This window comes from Danio rerio, chromosome 11, assembly GCF_052040795.2.
Source record: "Danio rerio strain M-AB ecotype USA chromosome 11, GRCz13ab, whole genome shotgun sequence".
Lineage (NCBI taxonomy): Eukaryota > Metazoa > Chordata > Actinopteri > Cypriniformes > Danionidae > Danio > Danio rerio.
Genome location: NC_141031.1, coordinates 25,708,629 through 25,730,000, shown reverse-complemented (window position 1 = coordinate 25,730,000; position 21,372 = coordinate 25,708,629). Strand labels below are relative to the sequence as shown.

The window sequence follows — 21,372 nt, the reverse complement described above, 5'->3', positions numbered from 1 at the left end:
TATTGTTGTTTTTATATTGATATTCTTGTGCACTACAAAATTATTTATAAAATTTTAGTACTATTTTTTTCTTGCAATCAATAAACGTTTAACATTTATTTATTTTGTCATTTGTCTGATTATTTTCGTTACAGAATATGTATGCAGTTTGCACTTTATTCAAAGGTTAAACGCAGTGCTTACACTTTGTGTTTACATTATAGCCTGTGTTTGCTCTTATATAAATTCAAATGGTTGTAATACCATATATCAAGTACCAATGTAATACCAAAAGGTTTTATAAGGTGTATAAATACGGAGTCGCGCCAGCTCCGGGCCGCAGCGCACATTACCCTCGCGCCGATTCCGGCGCGGATGCGCAGCGTCGGCTCGCTTACGGCCGCCGCATCTGGCCCGCTTGATTCGGGCCGGAATCGGGCAGTGAGTCCACAGGCATCCGGCCCGAGTCCGGCAGACGAAGTTGGGCCGAGGGGTAAGTCTCCGGCAGGCGACAATCTAGCCGGAACTGGCCCGAGTGTGTTTTGCTATCTGGGTTGGACATGCTGTTTGATAAAGAACGTGTTATTCCTTTTAATATTTATTGCAGATTTTCGTTAGCTGATTAATGTGACATGCAATAGATTTTTATGACAATGTTTCTGATGCAGGAAAAACAGAAACAAGTTCTGTGGATTGCTTCATGAAGTTCAGGGCAATAAAGGAGAAGGAGAGGAAAACCTTTTTTACAAAGAAAAGTCATGCCTCAAAGAAGGATAAAGAAGTAAAGGTATAACTTACATCCAGTAATGATCTAGTGAGACACTTCTGTTTAATAATTACTTTAAATTAAAGGATACAGTGTATTATCAGAAACACTTTACAATACGTTTGTATTAGTTAATTTGCATTAATTAATAATAAACAATACATTTGTTAAGCATCACTTACTTATGTGTGTGTGTGTGCGTGTGCGTGGGTGCGTGTGTGTGCTAATGCATTATTAATCATAAACATAAACGTCCCTGGCTGTTATTCATGTTTGTGGACTCTTTACTAACATGATTAGTAACACAGCATCTTAAGGACATTAGGAATCTTTTGTAATTGTATGTTCAGTTGTATATAAACATCTATGGATTCATTACAAAGCAGTAATTATTGATTTTGCTCAAGCGAATCACCTCAGCCGTGGTACTGAGGTGAATATTTCCACCAACAATCCCTGCTGGTCCCGGCACTTTGAACCTGCAACCTTGGGATTATCCAAGTCCAACTCTCAAACCATTAGGCCAAAGCTTAAAAAGAACACAATAAAAAAATAAATAAAAAAAGTAAAAAATATATAATTATAATAAAATAATAACAATAACTTTGTCAATAAATAATCGTTAAAAAAGTTAAATGTTAGTGATACATTAGCTAGTGTGGTTGTTGTGTACACTTTAAAGTTCATTATTCCTTTAACAAATGCTTTGTTACTGATAATGTTAGTAAAGAATTTACAAATGTTAGTAAACCATTACATAATGACAGAGAAGTGTACACTTAACAAAAAGGTTCCTAATTCGCATAACAAATGCTTTATTACTGATAATAATCATGTTTGTAAAGAGTCCACAAACATGACTAACATGACAGTTTTAGATTGTGTAATTTTTTAACATTTTTTATTATTTGTTCATTTTAAGTAATGCATCAAGTAACATTATTATATTTTTAAGTTTACATGAACAAAGGTTTAGCATTGTTGAATTAATGTCTTGTTCATAGTTAGGTCATGATATCTAATTCATTAACAAAATACATTTATGTATGTGTAAGTGGTTAAACAGCTAAATTAGCATATGAAAAATATTTTGTAATGCTGAACAAAGCCATAACTAATTAAATATTATTGTAAAGTGTTACTTATCACGAATATCTGTTTGCTCAGGAATACAGTTCAGGGTTAGATTGAGGAAGTGTAGATACTACTTTCAAAATCATGTTTTTTCTTTAATCAGTCTTTAATGTTTTTTTTTTTTCATAACAATTATATTAAAGCCTATTATAATGTCCAGTTTGTTACATTTGTGTTAATTCTTTTCATGTGTAGATTTACATTGGAAGTATGGAAAGACATTGTGGTGTCCTAAAGCCCCTGAGAGGGAAACGGCTGCCTCTTAAAGTTGAAACAAACTGGACATCTGAGCAAGTGTTAATAGCTGGCAAAAAGAAAGTAAAAGATTTTAATCAAGACATGGAAGATGGGCCCTATGTTTTACTGTACCCAGATGGTTCAGAGGTTAAGAATATTCCAGGAACAAACACCCCTTTTAAACTACAGCTGTACAAAGAGGCAATTGGGAAGGCTTACCAAAGAATAACACTGTATATATGCACAGTTGAAGACTTTTTTGCCACTGGTGAGCATATTTATTTTAAAGGAAATCTAATAAAAATAATGTATAAAACATGACATATACATGTTTTTTAATTGAATCAACATTTTACTATGTTCATATTTGTTGTTTGAAGACTGTAATGAGGATTCTTCAAGTGAAGACAGCGTAGTGCAAGTAAAATTTACCTCTCACAGTCAACATGATGAGAGTGACACTTTGGTGGGTCATTTATTTGCATATCTCCTAACATAAATATAACATTTAATTGTAGCTCATTTTGACTCCTGCTTTCTGTTCTCTACACAGATATGGGATAGTGCGGATGAAGCAGGAAGCAGCTCACACCGGTATTACCTTAGCAAAGTTAAGAGGACATTTTCTGAAGTTCAAGTGTTGCACAAAATAATCTTTAGTTGTTATTTTTTTAGACCGCCTGATCACTCTTTGCCTGTTCAGGAACAAGTAAGTTCACCTATGTTACAACTTATGTACATTACAACTTTAAGGCTAATACAGACCAATACGATTTTCGCTTATGATTATCCTCAGTGTATTTCCGAGATGTTTTCATAGCTAATAGGTATTCATACCTAAGTGATTTTTGCTGGCATTGAGCTAAGTGAATGTGCTAACAAATGTTGCTTAATGAAAAACAGAAATATCCCATTACACCTGACAATTACTTGTCATACAGAAGAAAGACAGTTTTTACTCATTCGTTAAAACATATTTATGTTTGTCAAATGTATTTACTTGTTTGTCAGCCTATATCTATGAAAGAAAGGTAAAATGAAACTTGCAGTCAAATCCTATTTTATCTGTGGTATAATTTGAATGGGAGTGAGGCAGGCAGTGTAACAATATCCCATTACCAACATCCTTTCAGACCAGCACACTCCACTTTTTTAAATTTTTATTGAACAAAGGTATAGTATACGCTCACGGCTCTGCACTGCAAGCATGAAGCACTGCTTGTGCATTATTAACAGAATTGTCCTTGCGGCATACTGGCCTCAGATCAGGCTTTACTGGGGGTAAATGCAGTACTTTTTGTGAGTGTATAAGGGCCTCAGAAGGAACAGGCAAGTTTTCAATGTGTGACAGAGCAGAGTGCCACAAAACAACTTTATGCTTAAGTCATGATTTGCTGTAAGTTCAGCGGGTCCAAGCATTGGAACCAAATTGCAAAGCTCATTGGTTGACCAGTATTTTATGCAGTTTGTGAAGCAAACCAAAAAAAAAAAACACAAAAAAAAACACACTGTCTTTCTTTGTTTAGTCATAAGGCATTGGTGATAACCATGAGTGAAAGTTGGCCTGGTGTGCACAAGCCTTTAGTTTGTTACAACAAATCAAAAATTCATTTTTTATGTGGTTTATGTAATATTAATTAAAAAACAGGTTTTAATTAAAAAATGTGTTCTCTTTCTGACAAATCAAGGAAGCAGGAAAAATCAGAACCAACATACAAGAACATGTACGTGACCAACAAAAATGCTACACGTAAGTTTGTAGTTAAATTGCTTTTTTTTAAACTAGATTGTAGTAAAAAAACAAATTGCTTTAAACTTATTTTAATGGTCTACAATTATTTTGTATGCATTTTATGCTGTCTTTACAGTAATTACACACGTCTGTATGCACCAATAGTGATTGAAAGTGATTCAGAAGGGTCAGACCAGAGTACACAACATGTTGAAGAGGAATGGATGTAATTTATTAATTATGTTGTTTCTAAATTATTCACTCCATTTTTATAGCATCATGATTGATTGGCTTAATCGAAATCTTTTGTGTTTTACAGCTCAGATGCAATCTCTGCTGCAGACATTGTGTCAGATCTTTCACAGAAGATCATAAGGACGTCTTGCAGTAGATTCAACATAAATCGAGCAAATATTTGGGATGGAGCAGTTCGTGGTTTTAAACGTGCATCATATGATCCATTGCATGACATGCTTGTCAAATTTACAGACGATGAAGGCTCAACTGAAGATGCAGTTGACACAGGTGGTCCAAAACGTGAGTTTCTAACCCTCCTAATGGACTGTTTAAAAGCACGGCGAATTTTTGATGGACCAGAAAACGGGAGATTTCTCACCTTTAATAATGCAGGTAAATTATTTACTTCAAGCTTGTAACTGCTTAATAATTTACATTACTGTCTTTTTTCACTAAGTCTAGAAAAAATATATTTTCCTGTAGCTGTCAGAGAAGATGAGTACTTCCTTGCTGGCCGGATGATTGCAGTCTCTATTGTACATGGTGGTCCAGGTCCTCGCTTTTTATCAAACATGCTGTATGATTACCTCATTGGTAGAACTGACATTAATGGAACAGTTGAGGATGTAACAGATGAAACCATGAAGGCAGCTTTAATTGAGGTGCGTCAAGTTTCTTTTAAGTCATTTATTTGTTTGTTCATTTAAAGGCACAATATATATTTTTTGCTATATATATATATATATATATATATATATATATATATATATATATATATATATATATATATATATATATATATATATATATGTGTGTGTGTGTTATTTGTAATTTAATTGCAACCATTTACCCCAGATATCAAGTGCAGAATCACTAGATGAATTGCACACACTGATTGAGAAGTATGAAAGCTTGCTGCAGACTGCTGGGTGTTTTGATTTCCCACAAAGTGTAAAAGGCAAAGACAACATTGTGAAGGATTTCATACTGTGGTACATTATATACAGAAACCAATACTCTGTGCAAAGGTAAGTCTTGTTCCTAATTTGAGATAATATAATAATTATGAGTGAAGTGATATCACTTTGTGATTTCTATTTGGGTTATAGATTTAGGGATGGGCTTTCCACCCTGGATGTCATCAATGCCCTGCAACAACACCCTATTGCATTCAGACCCTATATGTGCTACAGTGTTGACAGACTAACATCTGTATCTCTGGAGGATGTCTTCAAGCCACAGCTCAGTGAACCTGGAAGCACCAGACGACAAGAAGAAACAAGAATACTGGGATACTGGAGAGACTACACTGAAAAAAATTATTCAAAGATGATTCCTTGGATTTACTAATTTTTTTTACGTTAAGTGGTTCTAAACAATTTATTTGTGTTGAATTTAAACAAACAAATTAAGTTGAACATTATTAAACTTAATTTGTTTGTTTAAATTCAACACAAATAAATTGTTTGCAACAATTCTGCATGCAACACTTTTTTTCAGTGTATCTGCTTGACACTGGAGGTAAAGGATTGAACATTATATTTTATTGTTGTTGATAACAAATTTTGTGATATTCTTTTGTTTTTTGTTTAATCTTTTCAGAACAAGAAACAGGAGTCTCCCTCCAGAACATTTTGATGTTTGCCACGGGATTAGATTCACTGCCTCCTTCAACAATTGTGCCACAGCCCAGACTCATTTTTGAAAGGTCTTCTAAATTTCCCATTGCAAGCACCTGTGCCAACACAATCAAATTGCCAGTGTCAAAAAGCTATGATGAGTTCAAAAATGCAATGGATTTTGGAATTCAAAACTCACCTGGTTTTGGATTGCGCTGATTAGTATTAATGTATGGAAAGCCAGTTTTTGCCACTGAACAATTTTTTTTTTTAAAGGTTATTGCAAGTTTTCATCTCAGAATTGCATGAAACAAACACAATTTTATTTCTGACTTTATAACTTCTGAGGAAAAATTCAGAATTCTAAGATTTTTTTATAACCTTTTTTATTTTTTATTTAATGATGAAAACTAGGGTTTTTGAGTGTTCTTGTTTACCCTTAGTTATTGTTAAAAAAAAAAAAGGAAAGAAAATGTGTAAATTATTGATATTGTGGTATTGTTTGTAGATTCCACAAAAATATATAATAAAAAAAATGATGAAAACTGGCATCCATACTAAAAGGATAGTTCACCCACAAATAAAAGTTAATAATAATGTATTCACCCTCGTATTGTTTCAAACATGTATGCGTTTTGAGTAATGTTAGTAACCAGACACTTGACAGTACATACTGACCTCCACTGTACTTTTATTTTCTACCACGGTAGTCAGAGTACTATCAAGTGTCTGGTTACCAACATTATGCAAAATATCATCTTTTTTGTTTAACAAAAATAACAAACTTGTATGGGTTTATATAAATTGATAACTTTCATTTTTGGGTGAGTTATACCTTTGAATTTCTTTTTTCTGTTTAAATGTGGGCCATGTTCTTTAAAGATATGTAGTTTTCCACACCAGCCTCCCAAGTGTGAGGTGTAGTTAGATTGGTTTGAGCATGTAGTTCTTCAAAGTGTGCCTGCAACTGTCCATCTCCACATGTGCTACGAGTTGGATCAATGAAAAACTCGTCCAGTGCTTCCTGTTAGATGCTAAATCCAGATTCTCTTCCATTGAACCTTTGAATAAAGAAGTAAAAAAGTCTACCTTTTTGTTTAATAAAAAAAAACTACAGTATTAAATACATAAATTTTTATTGGCATTTTATTCTTTAAATCAATAAATTTTGTTGTTCATCCCCAAAATATAACTAATAAACCTAAAGCAATCTAAAGCTTAAGGTTTGCTTCTGTGGAGTAGTATTTTATCTAAATTTTCTATTCCACTGAAGAAAGTTGCAAAAGTTTGGCTTTTTGTGTTAATTAAAATCTTAATTTTATTACAAAAGTTAAAAAACTTTTTAAACTCACATACCAACCTTTGTGGAAGAGAGTACATGGCATCAGGTTTACCAGAAGGACAGCGAGATTGTTTAACTGCCCTAATGGTATGAGTGTTCCATGATTCTTTGTATTCATCAAGGTCCTTCTGCAGTACACTTAAAAACGCAAAACGCATTAAGCATATCTGCTCATGACTGCCATTAAAGAGCTGTCTGTCTTTCAAGTCATTGAGAAGATCCATCCAAAATTGAGACCTGTATGAACAGACCAACATCAACATCAATTTTACACATTAGGGTTTTTATTATAACATATTTAACATATCCAACTAAAACTCAGCAAGAAATGTTCAATACAATCTAAAAATGCCATTATTGTTTGAACTACCTTTGTTTTCTGAAAACTGACCACCAGCTTTCAATTCTTTGGTTTGTGATTGAGGAGCCATACATATGGCTTGAAGCCCCTGCAAGGTCATCCATGTGTGTGGATCTCAAAGAACAGTGGATTGCGGCCATTGTTCCATTTTCAGTGCCACAGTCAGTGCGAAGTAGTTTTGGTATGACTCCAAATTCAGTGGCACATTGTAGGTAATTATGAGCTATAATGTCTGGGTCATTATTGCTAGCTCCACAAATTAACCACATAACTTTGCGTGAGTAGCCATCAATGCATCCACTTATAGCTAAACCATATGGTTTTAATTTGTCATAGCCATCAACATGCCAGACATGATTAGGCCCTAAAGAATGGTAAACTCTTCTCACAAATCTTCTTCTTGAGCGTTGTTCAATGCCCAATGGATCAAGGTCTGCCATCATAAACATTACATCTTGCCTTCTAACTGTAAGATTGTGTTTTTGCCGTAAAGTCTGACACATTGTTCTGTAGCCACAATGTTGTCCAGAACCACTCAATTCTTCAATAACAGCAGACTGAACAATTTCCAAAGGTGAGTAGTTTTTTCGCCTGTACAAGGACAGGTTTTTCAGTTTTGTTTTCAAGGTACGAAGGCTTAATTTAATGTTGTGTTTCAATGCCAAAAAATCCAGAATGACACTGTAACTGTGTCCTTCTCTGAAGTATTTTCGAAGAAGATCATCCTCACAAAATTGGAAAGATGAGTCTAACATCAATAAAAAAAGAATAAAAATTATCTTAAATGACTCCTGCTGAAAAAAAAATACTGCATATGTTGACAAGGTATGTTTTGATGCTGGTCATTTACTGTAAGGAAGATACTGTATAATATTATACATAAATTCTACTTATAAATCACAACTTTAATTAATCCAGCATTACATATTTTTTAAGCAGTGCTATAAATATGTATTTTTAAAGCCTAATATGAACTTACCACATTGAATGTCAGCCAAAAACTGGATATTACCACCACATGAGCCACAAAACATTATAATGGTCCCCAAAACATTTCCACAAAATGGACAAAACATTGCAGTCTGTGAAGACAACAGTTTAAATTTAGTTGGCATTTATAAATCAAGAGCTGACCTAAACAGCCATTAAAAGTTTAATGACGAAATTACTATTGATGTTTAATTTTATAAAAACATTAAGATTTCCCAGAATATCCAATCATAAAGTAATAAAAATCCTCATTCACAACTTGATTTACATTTAATGTTACTAACTTACATTTAGAACTTCTTGTGGAATTTCTCGAGGTAATAATCATTGTTTTGGTCTGTATTAATAATATCTATTTAATCAGAAGAAGTAATCGGTGTTCCACTGCCACCTAGTGGTTGGGAGCATTTCCGTTGTGTTACGTTTTTAGTGTTGCAGCGTTTTCATCTTAGTGTTGCAGCATTTTTCATCTTAGTGTTGCAGATTTTTCAACTTAGTGTTGCAGCATTTTCATCTTAATGTTGTTGTGTTTTCATCTTAGTGTTGCAGCTTTTTCATCTTAGTGTTGCAGCTTTTTTCCTCTTAGTGTTGCAGCTTTTTCAACTTAGTGTTGCAGCATTTTCATCTTAATGTTGTTGTGTTTTCATCTTAGTGTTGCAGCTTTTTCATCTTAGTGTTGCAGCTTTTTTCATCTTAGTGTTGCAGCTTTTTCAACTTAGTGTTGCAGCATTTTCATCTTAATGTTGTTGTGTTTTCATCTTAGTGTTGCAGCTTTTTCATCTTAGTGTTGCAGCTTTTTTCATCTTAGTGTTGCAGCTTTTTCAACTTAGTGTTGCAGCATTTTCATCTTAATGTTGTTGTGTTTTCATCTTAGTGTTGCAGCTTTTTCATCTTAGTGTTGCAGCTTTTTTCATCTTAGTGTTGCAGCTTTTTCAACTTAGTGTTGCAGCATTTTCATCTTAATGTTGTTGTGTTTTCATCTTAGTGTTGCAGCTTTTTCATCTTAGTGTTGCAGCTTTTTTCATCTTAGTGTTGCAGCTTTTTCAACTTAGTGTTGCAGCATTTTCATCTTAATGTTGTTGTGTTTTGCACTACTGGGCCACCGTACTTTTGACTTTCTAAAGCATAAAAATACCATAATATGTTTGCAGATATTTAAGAAACATGCTAAGTAAACATACATACTTGTTTATTTGAAAAACAATGCTGAAGTCAGATATTCTATCAGATATAATTTGAAGAATGTTTGAAACCTGCAGGAAAAACAAATACTATGGAAATCAATGGTTATTGGTTTTGCTAAATATCTTCTTTTGTGTTAGTGAAATTAGTGAGTACATTTTTTGAAGGGATGAACTAATGCTAATGAAAAAGTGTGACATATTTGATCCTATATTAAAATGAATGAAAACATCATTTATATACAAATGCAACAGTATTAAAATATCTGCAACATCCAATCCAACTTTTTCACCCTGACCTGTCTTCAACTCCTACAAAGCAGGATCATATGTAACATTTTGTGGGAGAGAAAAATATGCATATCTCCCACATGAATATTTTCACACCACGGTAACCATATGCACATGAGTCCCACATGTGGAGTCTTTCTTTAAAAAAGCAGACAGCGAAACATGCATGTTGTTAGTAGATCACACTTCTGTTCTTCCTTTGGGGCGACTCAAAACCAGATCAGTTGCACTTTTTCCCCCTTTGCTTTAAGGTGAGTTTGGTTATTTCACATTAGTAAGTGCCACTCTAAGCTGACAATGTAAAGCACATGCTCGTTAAATTTAAGCCTACTTTTTGACGAGTGAAAATGATGATTTATAATGACATAATTGTGACAAACCCTAAACGCATTTTTGTGGACTAGTGCTGGGAGTATAATGAAACTTTTCGTTAAATGCTCACAGATAAAGATGTCAACATGTTGGTTTCTCTGTGGTTCCGATATTTCCAGATTACTCTTTATGTGATCTTTTTATGATAAAACATTATCTTGCATTAGATGTTGCCGAATGTCAACTAAAAAAACCCACAATGTAAAACTAAATTACTTGCACATAATTAACATGTGGGTTTGAATTACGGCAGCATATTATATTGTTTCAGCATCGATATTGCAAAGCAAGAATCTGCAATAGTCACATCGCAGGATCTACAATGTTGAGTATCGATTGTAATTAAACAGAAAACACAGATTTTTTTTAGGCCAGGGGTGCGTTTCTGAAAACCATTGTTAGCCAGCTAAGGTCGCAAGTTCACTAGTTACAAACATAGTTTGTTGATTTTGTGTTTTCCAAATCAATTATTCCAAAGAATATTCGCAAACGTGTACGCTTGCAACTGCACCTCTAGAGCTGTAGTTAGAAGCTTTTAGTCCCTGATTATGTTCTATTCACAGTTATTCTCTCTATGCACTATTCATTTTGAACATTCCAACATTTAAACTTGGAATGATTTAAAAAATAAACATTAAGGTCATCTCTCTTTGGTGTAATTTGATTTTAAAGTATTTTTACAGTTCAGTTTTAGCTTCATGTTGACAATTGTGTTCCCTTTGTAGTGCACTTTGAAAACATTTATGCCATTTTGAATGCAGCCGTGGCTCAGGACGAAAGCTATGGATGACCTATTATTTAAAAGTGGAATTTATGTTACGTTAAAGCTTGTGAAAACAAATAATTGTAAAAAAGTAATAAAAATAATAATACCAATTATTATTATTATTATTATTATTATTATTATTATTATTATTATTATTATTAATATTAAAGTTGGCTAGCCTACTGTTAATTTCAACCATTAACAATTAGGTGATTATAAGAATACATGTTGGCTTTATGTTTTAGAATAGAATATGGCATGTTCATTCAATTAATATGAAAAACGAGTGCATGTTATTCCCAAAACTAGCCTAATATTTGATTTAAAACAAAAACTTTATACATGTGGGGGTGTACAACAATATAATTTCCTTTGAAGTAAATTGACAAAAAACACTTTGAATTAAGAACCAATATTGGAAAGAAACATTCTGTCTACTCTTATCTTTCTACTCAGTGATGTGGACACTTTCTAAAACACTTCATTTCCTGCTGTTTAGAATGGCCCACAGTGGACCTATTTTCGCAGCAGATTTGTCTCTCCTTTTTACTGACAGTTGACAGGCATTGTTTCTCTCTAAATCTAGAGGTAAGGGTCAAACATGTTACATATTAATTTATTGCAATTAAAATAAACTATAGTGACTTTTCAGGAATATGATTATTGTTTATTCACTATCAGTAAATTTTGTATACACTAAAGAACTGTTTTACAGTCATCCTGGTGTGAAAAGGGGATCTCTGTTTCATGCATAAAGTGTCGTCACAACTGAAATTCCTCCAAAAACATTATGGTACACTTTTTTTTTTCTTCTATATTTTAAATGTTATTTGTTTTAGTTTATACCAAAATTGAGGGAAATAATAAATATGAATAGTATGAATGCACCTTGTACTAACGAAAACAACACAGACTTTAGGACATTTTTGAGTTTATTCAACTTAAATCGAGTCAAGTGGTGTAATTTGATTGAAATTTGAGTCTACTCTAAAAAGTTTTTTTCCAGATATTTTTTTAACAGTACAGTGGACCCTCCAATTATTTGTGCACTTTATAAGGGGTCTCTTAATGCTTATGGGAGGTCCAGGCCCACATTGCACGTACATCAATTGTATCCCTCAAAACAACTGTTATCAGTTTATCATATAAGTCATTAAACAGGTCCTAATATGCCCCTCTCCCCCCTCCCCCTTTAAAAAAAAAATCAAAACTCATTGTGTTTTAGAACTCTTCAAACTGCCCCTTTTACACTTTGACCCTGATAGTGCCATTTTGGTGACTGTCGCTTTAAATTCAAATGAGATTGCACTCCCAGTCCTCTTTTCAAAAGTGGGTAGAGCTACAAATGCCTATGTGTCAGCATGGTCGCAGTCTCAAAAACAAGGCTAGCATCCTATACTAATGAATGAGAGATCATCACTAATGGGCAGGGCTTTCCACCTCTTATGGCATGTACAAAGGGAGAATGCCAATCAAAGTTTTTTTCTGCAGACAAAACGTAAAATTAATAATTTTTTGAGCAATTTAATTTGAATTGTGCAGGTGAATCTTGACTTTTACTAATAAAAAGAAAGTAAATGCTTGAACAGGCTCCTTATTTTACTCCACAAAACGTTTCACATTGCCTTTGAATTAACATCTAAACCTTTTAAAGCTTTCATCCATTCATTCGCTTTGACACACTCTTGCCCCTATAACCTTTTCTATCTGATATTCTTTTGCCTTATTGAATTTCTGAAGCAGAGGCACACTGTGTCACATGATTTCCCAACATGGGATGTTTCAGTCTAAACTGGAGTAGAGCAACTTCTTTCAGAACACATATCCTGTTTTAGCTTTATACTGTATCCATTTCAACAATTGTTCCATTAATTTTAGATATTCATCATCTGTTTATTATTTTTTTATGATTTATTTAACCTGTTTAATTAAAACATTTCCCATACATACAGTATAAATATCCAAACAATGCATAATTTATAACCCATTGAAATCAATAAATTTTATTGGTCATACTTTATTTTAATGGTCTGTTTGTTGAATTTAAGTTACATTGCATCTACATGCCAACTAATACTCAATAGATTATAAATAGACTGTTAGGTTGGGAATAGGGTTATGGTTAGGGTGTGTAAAGTTGACATGTACTTGCACAGTTTCTAATAGTCAGTTAAATGTCTGTTTAGCAGCAGTATCAACAGATATTAAGCAGAGAGTCTACTGATATTCAAATGTACTATCAAAAGTGTGACAATTTTATTTAATGAAAAACTGTGCTTTTTTTAAGGTTGGTCATAATTGTGGCTGGTGGGATATGTGTGTATGCCAAGTTAATTAAATTAACACATTTTAAACTTTAAGCACACTTTCTTAAACATAGTATTCATAAATGTACTATTATACATAAAAACTCTTATAACACTGATGTGAATTAAACAAAAAAAACATCAACAAACTTCCAAAATTTTACTTTTAGATTTACTGTGACATAAATCATAACATTTATATTGTTTAAAAATAGTCAGAACTTTTTTGCAGCATTTACATTTTTAATTTAGAGCAATAGTTACCTTTTTAATGTAATGATAATAATAATAATAATAATAGTATTATTATTATTAATAATATTAATAATAAATACTTCTTTGTGCCTATTATTGTGACCTGTTAGATTAAATGGATTAATGACCTATAGTTGTGGTTGTAGTCTCTGCCCAGGGGAATGAAACCACTCATTTCACACCCACTTTCAGCAGCCCTGGGCTTCAGGGGGTAATGTTTAAAAATATTTCCTCTAGGTTTGCAGCCTTCCCCACCGCATCATCTATAGTAGCTGAAACTGCATGTGGCCATCTATAATTCTCTACAGTATATCAGCAGCCATCATGGGCCCCATCAGAGTGAGGGCAAACAGTAAAAAGCATTTTAAAGTCTATAGCTGCTCCACTGTTTAGTTATGCACAGTTTCAGCTATTTATTTTCCTAGTCTGTTGTCTGCTATCTCCAACAAAGATAAATTCCACCATCCACTTCCAAAAATGTTGGGTGTAAAACTTTTCAGACAAAGATCTGGCATCACTCTGGACAGATCTGAGGAACATCACCTCCACAGTTTGTGGCAAATCAACAACAAGCTGATGATCAGAATGTGTTTGACATTCAAGGGTGTGAAACGTTTTGAGCTTACACACAAGACCACTTCCAGAGGTGTTTGAAAATGCATTTAACTGGATAGCTCTTACAGTATGAATGTACATGTATCATAACACTGGCTGCTTTTATCTGTTCACCCTGCACTTAATGTTTTCAGGAAGCTAAAATCTAAATAAAACTTCAGGTCCAGGTGGCATTTACCTACCTAATTAAAAGACTGTGCTGACCAACTGGCCCCCCATTTTCACATTGACTTTTAACAGATTACTGAAGCTGTAAAAAATCTCCTGTTGCTTTAAATACTCCACTTTCATTCCGGTGTCCAAAATGCCCCAAATCTCTGGATGTATTAATTACAAAATTGTTGATGTCATGTCTGAGGTCATGAAGTCATTTGAGTGACTGATTCTGACCTACCAGAAAGACATCACTAAATGATTTTTGGTTCCTCTTCAGTTTGCTTACAGAGCAAACAGGCCTGTGGATAAGGTTGCAAACATGGGACAGCATTAAATCCCGCAACACCTTGATATTTATGCAAGTATCTTGTTTGAGGAGTTTTAGCCTTTGTTACCATCATGTCTGAACTTCTCTCAGAAAAACTGACTCCATAAACAATTGACTACAATCCAACAGACCATGCTGCAGGCTTCTAAAGTTTGCCAATGGCACTACAGTGATTGTCCTAATTAAGGATGGAGAGAATTCTGCTTACAGACTGGTGGTTAAGCAGCTGACTGGTGATATCACATCAGCCTGGAACTCAACACACTCAAAACAGTGGAGATGATTGTGGACTTTAGGAGAACCCAATGCCACTCTCCACACTCTCGATCATGGACAGCACTTTGGCTACAGTGGAGACAATCAAATATTATCTTTCAAGAGGACTGTAGGATTGTTCTTGGAAAAACCATGCACCATCCATGCGACTATGCATGGACGTAAAGCAGCATGCAGCAAGTCAAACTCCCATAGAGGTAAAAGATTAGAACCTGATATACATAAACAATTACAGTTTAATTATGGATTACTGTAAATGCCAGAGACATAAGAATGATTACTGTACTTGACTAAATATTTCAAACTGATAGCAGCAATAAGCTAGGAAATTTGGGACTGGTTGAGAGAGAAGTTTACATGATGTAGTCAAGCTCTGAATGACAGGAGGTATAGATTTAAATAAACCACTTTGATAAATATTATAACAGCATTGGTACATGTCATGAATACCTGATTTTCAGCCGATGGAAGCCCATCTCTTAAGACGGGAAATACTGAAGATTTGGTGGAAATGCACAGGTTTTCCTAAGCATAATAATACATATCAGAAAAGGATTGTCACACACTTCAGCTGATCCAAGCTGATGTCAGTCCTGCCTGAAGTAACACAATGCTCAATACCTACGGCACCACTACAGCTCCACTAATCAATCTCTTCAAACGCCTGCATCCTTGTGACAATGGTCAGGTTTTCCAAAGCATAATAATGTACAAGATGTCAGAAAAGGATTGGTATTCATCATGAATAGCTGACTGTCAGCTGTCATCTCAAAACATCTGCATCCTTGTGGCAAGAGACAGTTTTTTTGTAAAGCATGTTATCTGGTACCCCTGAAGGGACTCACCACAAGCATGAAAGCTGCTAAATCTTTACTCCATTTTGTAGAGTAAGGGCCTACTCACACTATGCCATCCGTACCGTGCCCAGGCCCGTTTCCCGGATCGTTTGAGAAGTGTGAGTGCGCTAAATTGCGCTCAAGCACGGTTCACTTGGCCGGCCCTGGCCCGGTTGGAAGAGGTGTGCCTAAGCGCGGTACACTTGGGCTTTGGCGCGGTACGTTTGTGTGTGATCGCAAAACGCGCCAAAGCCCGAAACCGAAAGCGAGACGTGACTTTTAAGGGACTGTTTGATATGGATTTATTAATCATTCTTACTGTTCAGTGAACGCAAACTGCCGTAGTTTATTAAAGACGCAAACTCCTCACTGCACGCCAGCTGCGCGCCTTCAGCAGACCTCCTCATTCCTGCAGCACGAGAACTTAATGATTGTTTATGAGCGCCAAAAGTGGCGGAAGTGTTCGGCGAAATATCTGACTGTGTGTCCCCGCATCCCTAAGGACTGTTTGGCGAAATATTTGACTGCATGTCACTGCATATCAAACGACTGAAACGATATAACTAGAGAAATCTCCACTGTGCTGCTGAGTGAGAGTGTATGGCAAGCCGTTTTAGCATTTAAACCTTGTTCTGACTATCCATAAATATATTTAGAGATATCTCTAATTATATTTTGACTAGTCATAATTATAATTCGACTAGTCAGAATGACAATTAGAGATATCTGCAATTACAATTGTACAAGTACGAAATCAGATTGGAGATATCTGCAAATATATTATGACTAGTCATATTCCTCCATTGACTTCCATTGAAAAATATTTGCAGATATCTCTAAATGAGTTTTGACTCGTCAAAAATCCAATTCAAGATATCTACAACTGTAATTCGACTATTAGTAAATTAATTAGAGATATCTTCAAATATATTTGTAAATATCTCTAAATATGACGAATTAAAGACATCTCCAAATGTATTATGACTAGTAAAAACTCAGAGATATCTCTAATTACAATTGTGACTAGTCAAAACTCATTTAGAGATATCTGCAAATATTTTCAATGGAAGTCAATGGAGGAATATGACTAGTCATAATATATTTGCAGATATCTCCAATCTGATTTCGTACTTGTACAATTGTAATTGCAGATATCTCTAATTGTTATTCTGACTAGTCGAATTATAATTATGACTAATCAAAATATAATTAGAGATATCTCTAAATATATTTATGGAGTCAGAGAAAAGATTTAAATGCTAAAAAGGCTTGCCATAGAAAGCGCTTCTGAACAGCGCAGCAGCGATGACGTAAGCGTGCCGAGGCCCGATATGGTGTGAGCGCGGGCCGTCGGGGGAGACGGGAGGGGGGACAAGCGTGCTTTGGCCCGGTTCGAGGCAACTGTATAGTGTGAGTAGGCCTAAAGATTCAGCAGCTTTCATGCCACACCCACCAGAAGGCCTTGAACCAGCTTCATTATCTGGGCAGAGTACACAAAGGTTCTCTACACCAGCCCAACATGGAGTTCACTTTCTTTCAAAGAATATTCAGCTACAGCACCAACCTCACATTTCTCCTGGTCTGAAGAGCCCAACATAGGCTCATTCTGAAAACTTAGCCCTATATACATTTCTGGAGACCACAAATTATGTTGCCAGAGGTACGCATGGTTGCATTTAATTTTTAAAATGAATGCTACGGGCCGGTATGATGCCATTCTTTTTCACGCTTACCAGCTGACCGCTTACTTCTGTATGGACAGCTTTCCCTCTGTAACCAGTTTGTCCCGTTAGCTCGCCATGTACGTTGGCGGACTTGAAACACAGAGAGGAGTTGACCACGGCAAACAGGTTCGAGCCAATGAAGAACTGCTCTAGAAAGCAGGTAAGACAAAAATAGAATCCAAAAAATAAAATAAACAGGGTGAGTAAAATCTGAAAACATAGTGAAAATCAGACAAGGGATTTTCTTTTTCTAAATTACTTTTAAAAATTGTTAATTGGGTTTAGGGAAGTGGGTGGGCGGGTCAATCAATAAAATTAATTGTATTTAGGGAAGGAGGAGGGTGGGTCAGTCGATTGGTCAGTGGGTTTACGTGAGAACAGCAGTCGAGAATGGCACTCGCGAGAGAAATTTGAGATCTCAAAAAGCGTACACAGCGGCTTCTCGTGGATTTGCGAAAACAAAAACTGCAAAAAACCTGCAAAAAAACAAACAAAAAAAAACATAAAAAAACACACCTCCTTGGATGATTTTGCGGTCTCCAGAAATGTATATACAGGTTCGTTTTCAGAATGAGCCAGGGTTGGAAGAACCATCTAAAGTACCATCTGGGAGTCATTGGTTTTGAGTGAGAGGGTCTTGGACTCAGATCACCAAACATCTCCAGCATGCAGTCAGACGTCATCAATGTCAATGAGAGGAGGGCCCCTATTCTCATATACCATTCCTGGGCAGAAGTATCGACTCTCTACCCGTGACATCCACTTCAGACTCCCCAGCAAGAAACTTCCAAAGTCTCAGGTACATTGATCCCATTCCCATGCTCCTATCATCTTCTCATGATGCAAACAGTGGTTAAACTACTTTGGCCTTATGACGATGTGCACTAACCACGTGAGACCACACACATTTATTTGAGACATTTTTTAGACCTTTATAAATGAAAAAAAAAAAAAAAGTATTTACTGTCATTATTGTTCACCACACCGGCCAGTACAGTATGTGCTCATGCTGTGGTGGTTGTAGTTTCTGCTTAGAGGAATAAAACCTCAAGTTTTACACCCCCTTTCAGCATCCCTGCTGTGCCCACACCGACTTCATTTCCAATGATATATGAATGAAGTGTTTCGGAGGTTTCTGCTTCACATTGTCCTGGTCTACAAAGATGACATCTTGTTATATTCTCAGAATGAGGCAGACCATTGCCTGCACATTTATGAAGCCCTTTAGTATAATGGCATTGGCAACAGAGAGCTTAAGCTCACCCAGGAAAAATGGAGGATCTGGCTAAAAGGGACTCACCACCTTTTCTTTGCATGTAAGATTATTGTAACCTGGAGCATCTCAGAGACCACTTTATCACACACTTTAAAAGTTTCCCAAGAAACCTGAAGCTATAATAGTACTATACATGCAGTTTTTATAGACACACAAACACACAGATGAAAAGCAATAAAAATGTGTAATGAAGTCCTTATTTATAGCAGGCCTGTCATGGAGAATGCCTGTATATGTATAAGTATATGTGTGTGTGTGTACTGGAGCAGTCTGACTTTGCTTTACAGTAATGTAATGATTGATATATTCAGCATTTTTGGGTTTCACAGGTCTGGTATGGAAACGTAATGTTGTATTTGGATCTTCAAGAAGTTTTAGTGTGTGAAGCCCCCACTAAGGGCAACCGCTGGGAGAAACAAGCAGGATTGATGTAGTCATTGATGCGGGGAACCTATTAAACGTGCCTTTGCACTGCTGTATCCATGCAGTTCACCTTTGAAATTTTTGCGGAGGCTTGGAGAATTCAGGATCTCCCATAAATATTTGGTGCTGGGCCCCCTGAATTCAAGCAAGCTGTACTTCAACTTTGCAGCAACTACATCTGCTACATCTGGTTGTCTATCTTTCCTTGTCTTCTTCCGTTGAAAATTCAGACTTCTTAGGCTTTTCCTTACACCTGAATTTACTTGAAAGCAAAGCACAAACATAGAGTTAAGTTCCTTCTTATGAAGGACAAAAATGGCATTACCCTTGTGATTCCGTGAGAGAAACTCCTCAGGCTTTATATCAAGTATAATCCATCATTCTGAGCATAAAACACATTTTGACCACTGAATGAAAAGAAGTCTATGCTTTCAAATTACATAATTGTTTCCACTTTGTTGTCAAGACATGATGTAAATAGTGATTGACTGTTTTAGTGATATTTTCTCTCTTTCCTAAAAAACAAACACGCTATGACACACTGTATGCAGGATGTAAATTTAACTAAGTAAGAAGGCCAAAAAAGGGCCACTATTTTAAGTTTTAGGTGAACACTATATAATACTGCCTTTATTTCTCTCAATTCTTAATTATTTTGCAGTTTGTTTTTTGTGTAACTGTGACTATTGCTTGGAATGACTTTAACAGATGCTGTGACTGAAAGGGTCAATCCTTTGGCCTTCATCTAGACAATACTGTCTAAGGGTTTAAACCAATTTAGAACAGCTCGCCATCTTACAAAAACTAGAAAGTTAGACTGAGAGCTAAACAGGATTTTTAAGATAATTAAGGAATTACCACCATGTGCCAGATTGCACTAAAACTAGGACTCAGTGTTATTTTTCCAAATATCTCATCTAAGCTTTTTATACAGCACTTAAGGATATAATTATGCAATGCAGAAACAGTCTACACAAGAATTTAATGAATGATTTAAAAAAGATACAGAGTAGAAACAAGTCAAATTATCTGCCAGTGCAGTAACCTAATTTTACTTCATGTCTTGAAATAAGAAAACCTACCTAGGCTTTAGTAAAGAAAAGAATCTTAAAACTAGCTTGTTGATGGAATATTAAATGGTATGCTTTTCTTACGTTGTATTAAAAAGGCCTTAAAACTAACAGAACTTAGATTCTGTCTTAAAATGAGCCAAAGCATTTAAACTTAAAGCACATAAACTATCGGTCAAAAGTTTGGGGTCAGCAAGATTTTTTTTACATTTTTTAAAATAAGTCAATCAAGGCGAATCAAGGCTGCATTTATTTAATCAAAAATACAGTATAAACTTTCAAATTCATTCATTCATTCATTCATTTATTCATTCATTTTCATTTCGGCTTAGTCTCTTTATTATTCCGGGGTCACCACAGCGGAATGAACCGCCAACTTATCCAGCATATGTTGTACCCATTGGATGGCCTTCCAACCGGAACCCATCACTGGGAAACATCCATACAAACTCATTTACTACAGTCAATTTTAGCATACCCAATTCACCTATACCACATGTCTTTGGACTTGTGGGGGAAACTGGAGCACCCGGAGGAAACCCATGCGAACGTGGGGAGAACATGCAAACTCCATACAGAAATGTCAACTGACCCAGCTGAGGCTTGAACCAGTGACCTTTTTGCTGTGAAGCGAACATGTTACCCACTGCGCCACCCCGTCCCCCCAAATTGCAAAATTGTGAAATGTTATTGCATTATAAAATCACTATTTAAAAGTAGTATCATTTAATTTAATCATTTATTCCAGTGATTTTAAAGATGAATTTTGAGCTTAGTTTTTCCAGTTTTCAGTCAAATGACCCCTCAGAAATCAGTCTAATATTAATTATTATTATTATTATTATTATTATTATTATTATTATTATTATTATTTATAATTATTATTTATTATTTTTATTATTATTAATATTGTAGCAGTAATAAAAGCAATAATTACTGGAGCAATAATTTAATTTGAAATTAATTACAATAAGTAAGCAGTTATTAAAAATTTAAATAAAAAAAGTAACAATTTAACATTTTTTTTTCATTTAATAAATGCCGCCTTGATGAATGGAATAATTTTCTGAAAAAAAAAAAACATGAAAAAAAAAAAAACT

The 21,372-nt window shown here is 35.0% G+C and overlaps 1 protein-coding gene and 1 long non-coding RNA gene across 2 annotated transcripts in view; one reads left to right on the top strand and one right to left on the bottom strand.

The window, feature by feature from the left end:
- Positions 1-5,517, top strand: part of LOC147841796 (uncharacterized) — a 10,813-nt gene extending 5,296 nt beyond the window's left edge. Inside the window, exons 2-12 of the mRNA XM_087273594.1 lie at positions 648-766; positions 2,075-2,384; positions 2,497-2,582; positions 2,670-2,710; positions 2,792-2,825; positions 3,805-3,866; positions 3,985-4,074; positions 4,168-4,478; positions 4,569-4,747; positions 4,941-5,113; positions 5,195-5,517. Of these exons, the coding sequence (XP_087129720.1) occupies positions 648-766; positions 2,075-2,384; positions 2,497-2,582; positions 2,670-2,710; positions 2,792-2,825; positions 3,805-3,866; positions 3,985-4,074; positions 4,168-4,478; positions 4,569-4,747; positions 4,941-5,113; positions 5,195-5,435 (1,646 nt within the window). The 3' untranslated portion in view covers positions 5,436-5,517. The remainder of the gene's footprint in view (positions 1-647; positions 767-2,074; positions 2,385-2,496; positions 2,583-2,669; positions 2,711-2,791; positions 2,826-3,804; positions 3,867-3,984; positions 4,075-4,167; positions 4,479-4,568; positions 4,748-4,940; positions 5,114-5,194) is intronic.
- Positions 5,518-5,607: 90 nt separating this feature from the next.
- On the bottom strand, positions 5,608-8,797 carry LOC147841795 (uncharacterized). The gene is made up of 6 exons (XR_015502567.1): positions 8,686-8,797; positions 8,387-8,489; positions 7,417-8,155; positions 7,065-7,283; positions 5,904-6,765; positions 5,608-5,820 (listed from the first exon to the last, which is right to left on the bottom strand). It is a non-coding gene; the product is annotated as an uncharacterized LOC147841795 (long non-coding RNA).
- Positions 8,798-21,372: the final 12,575 nt, after the last annotated feature.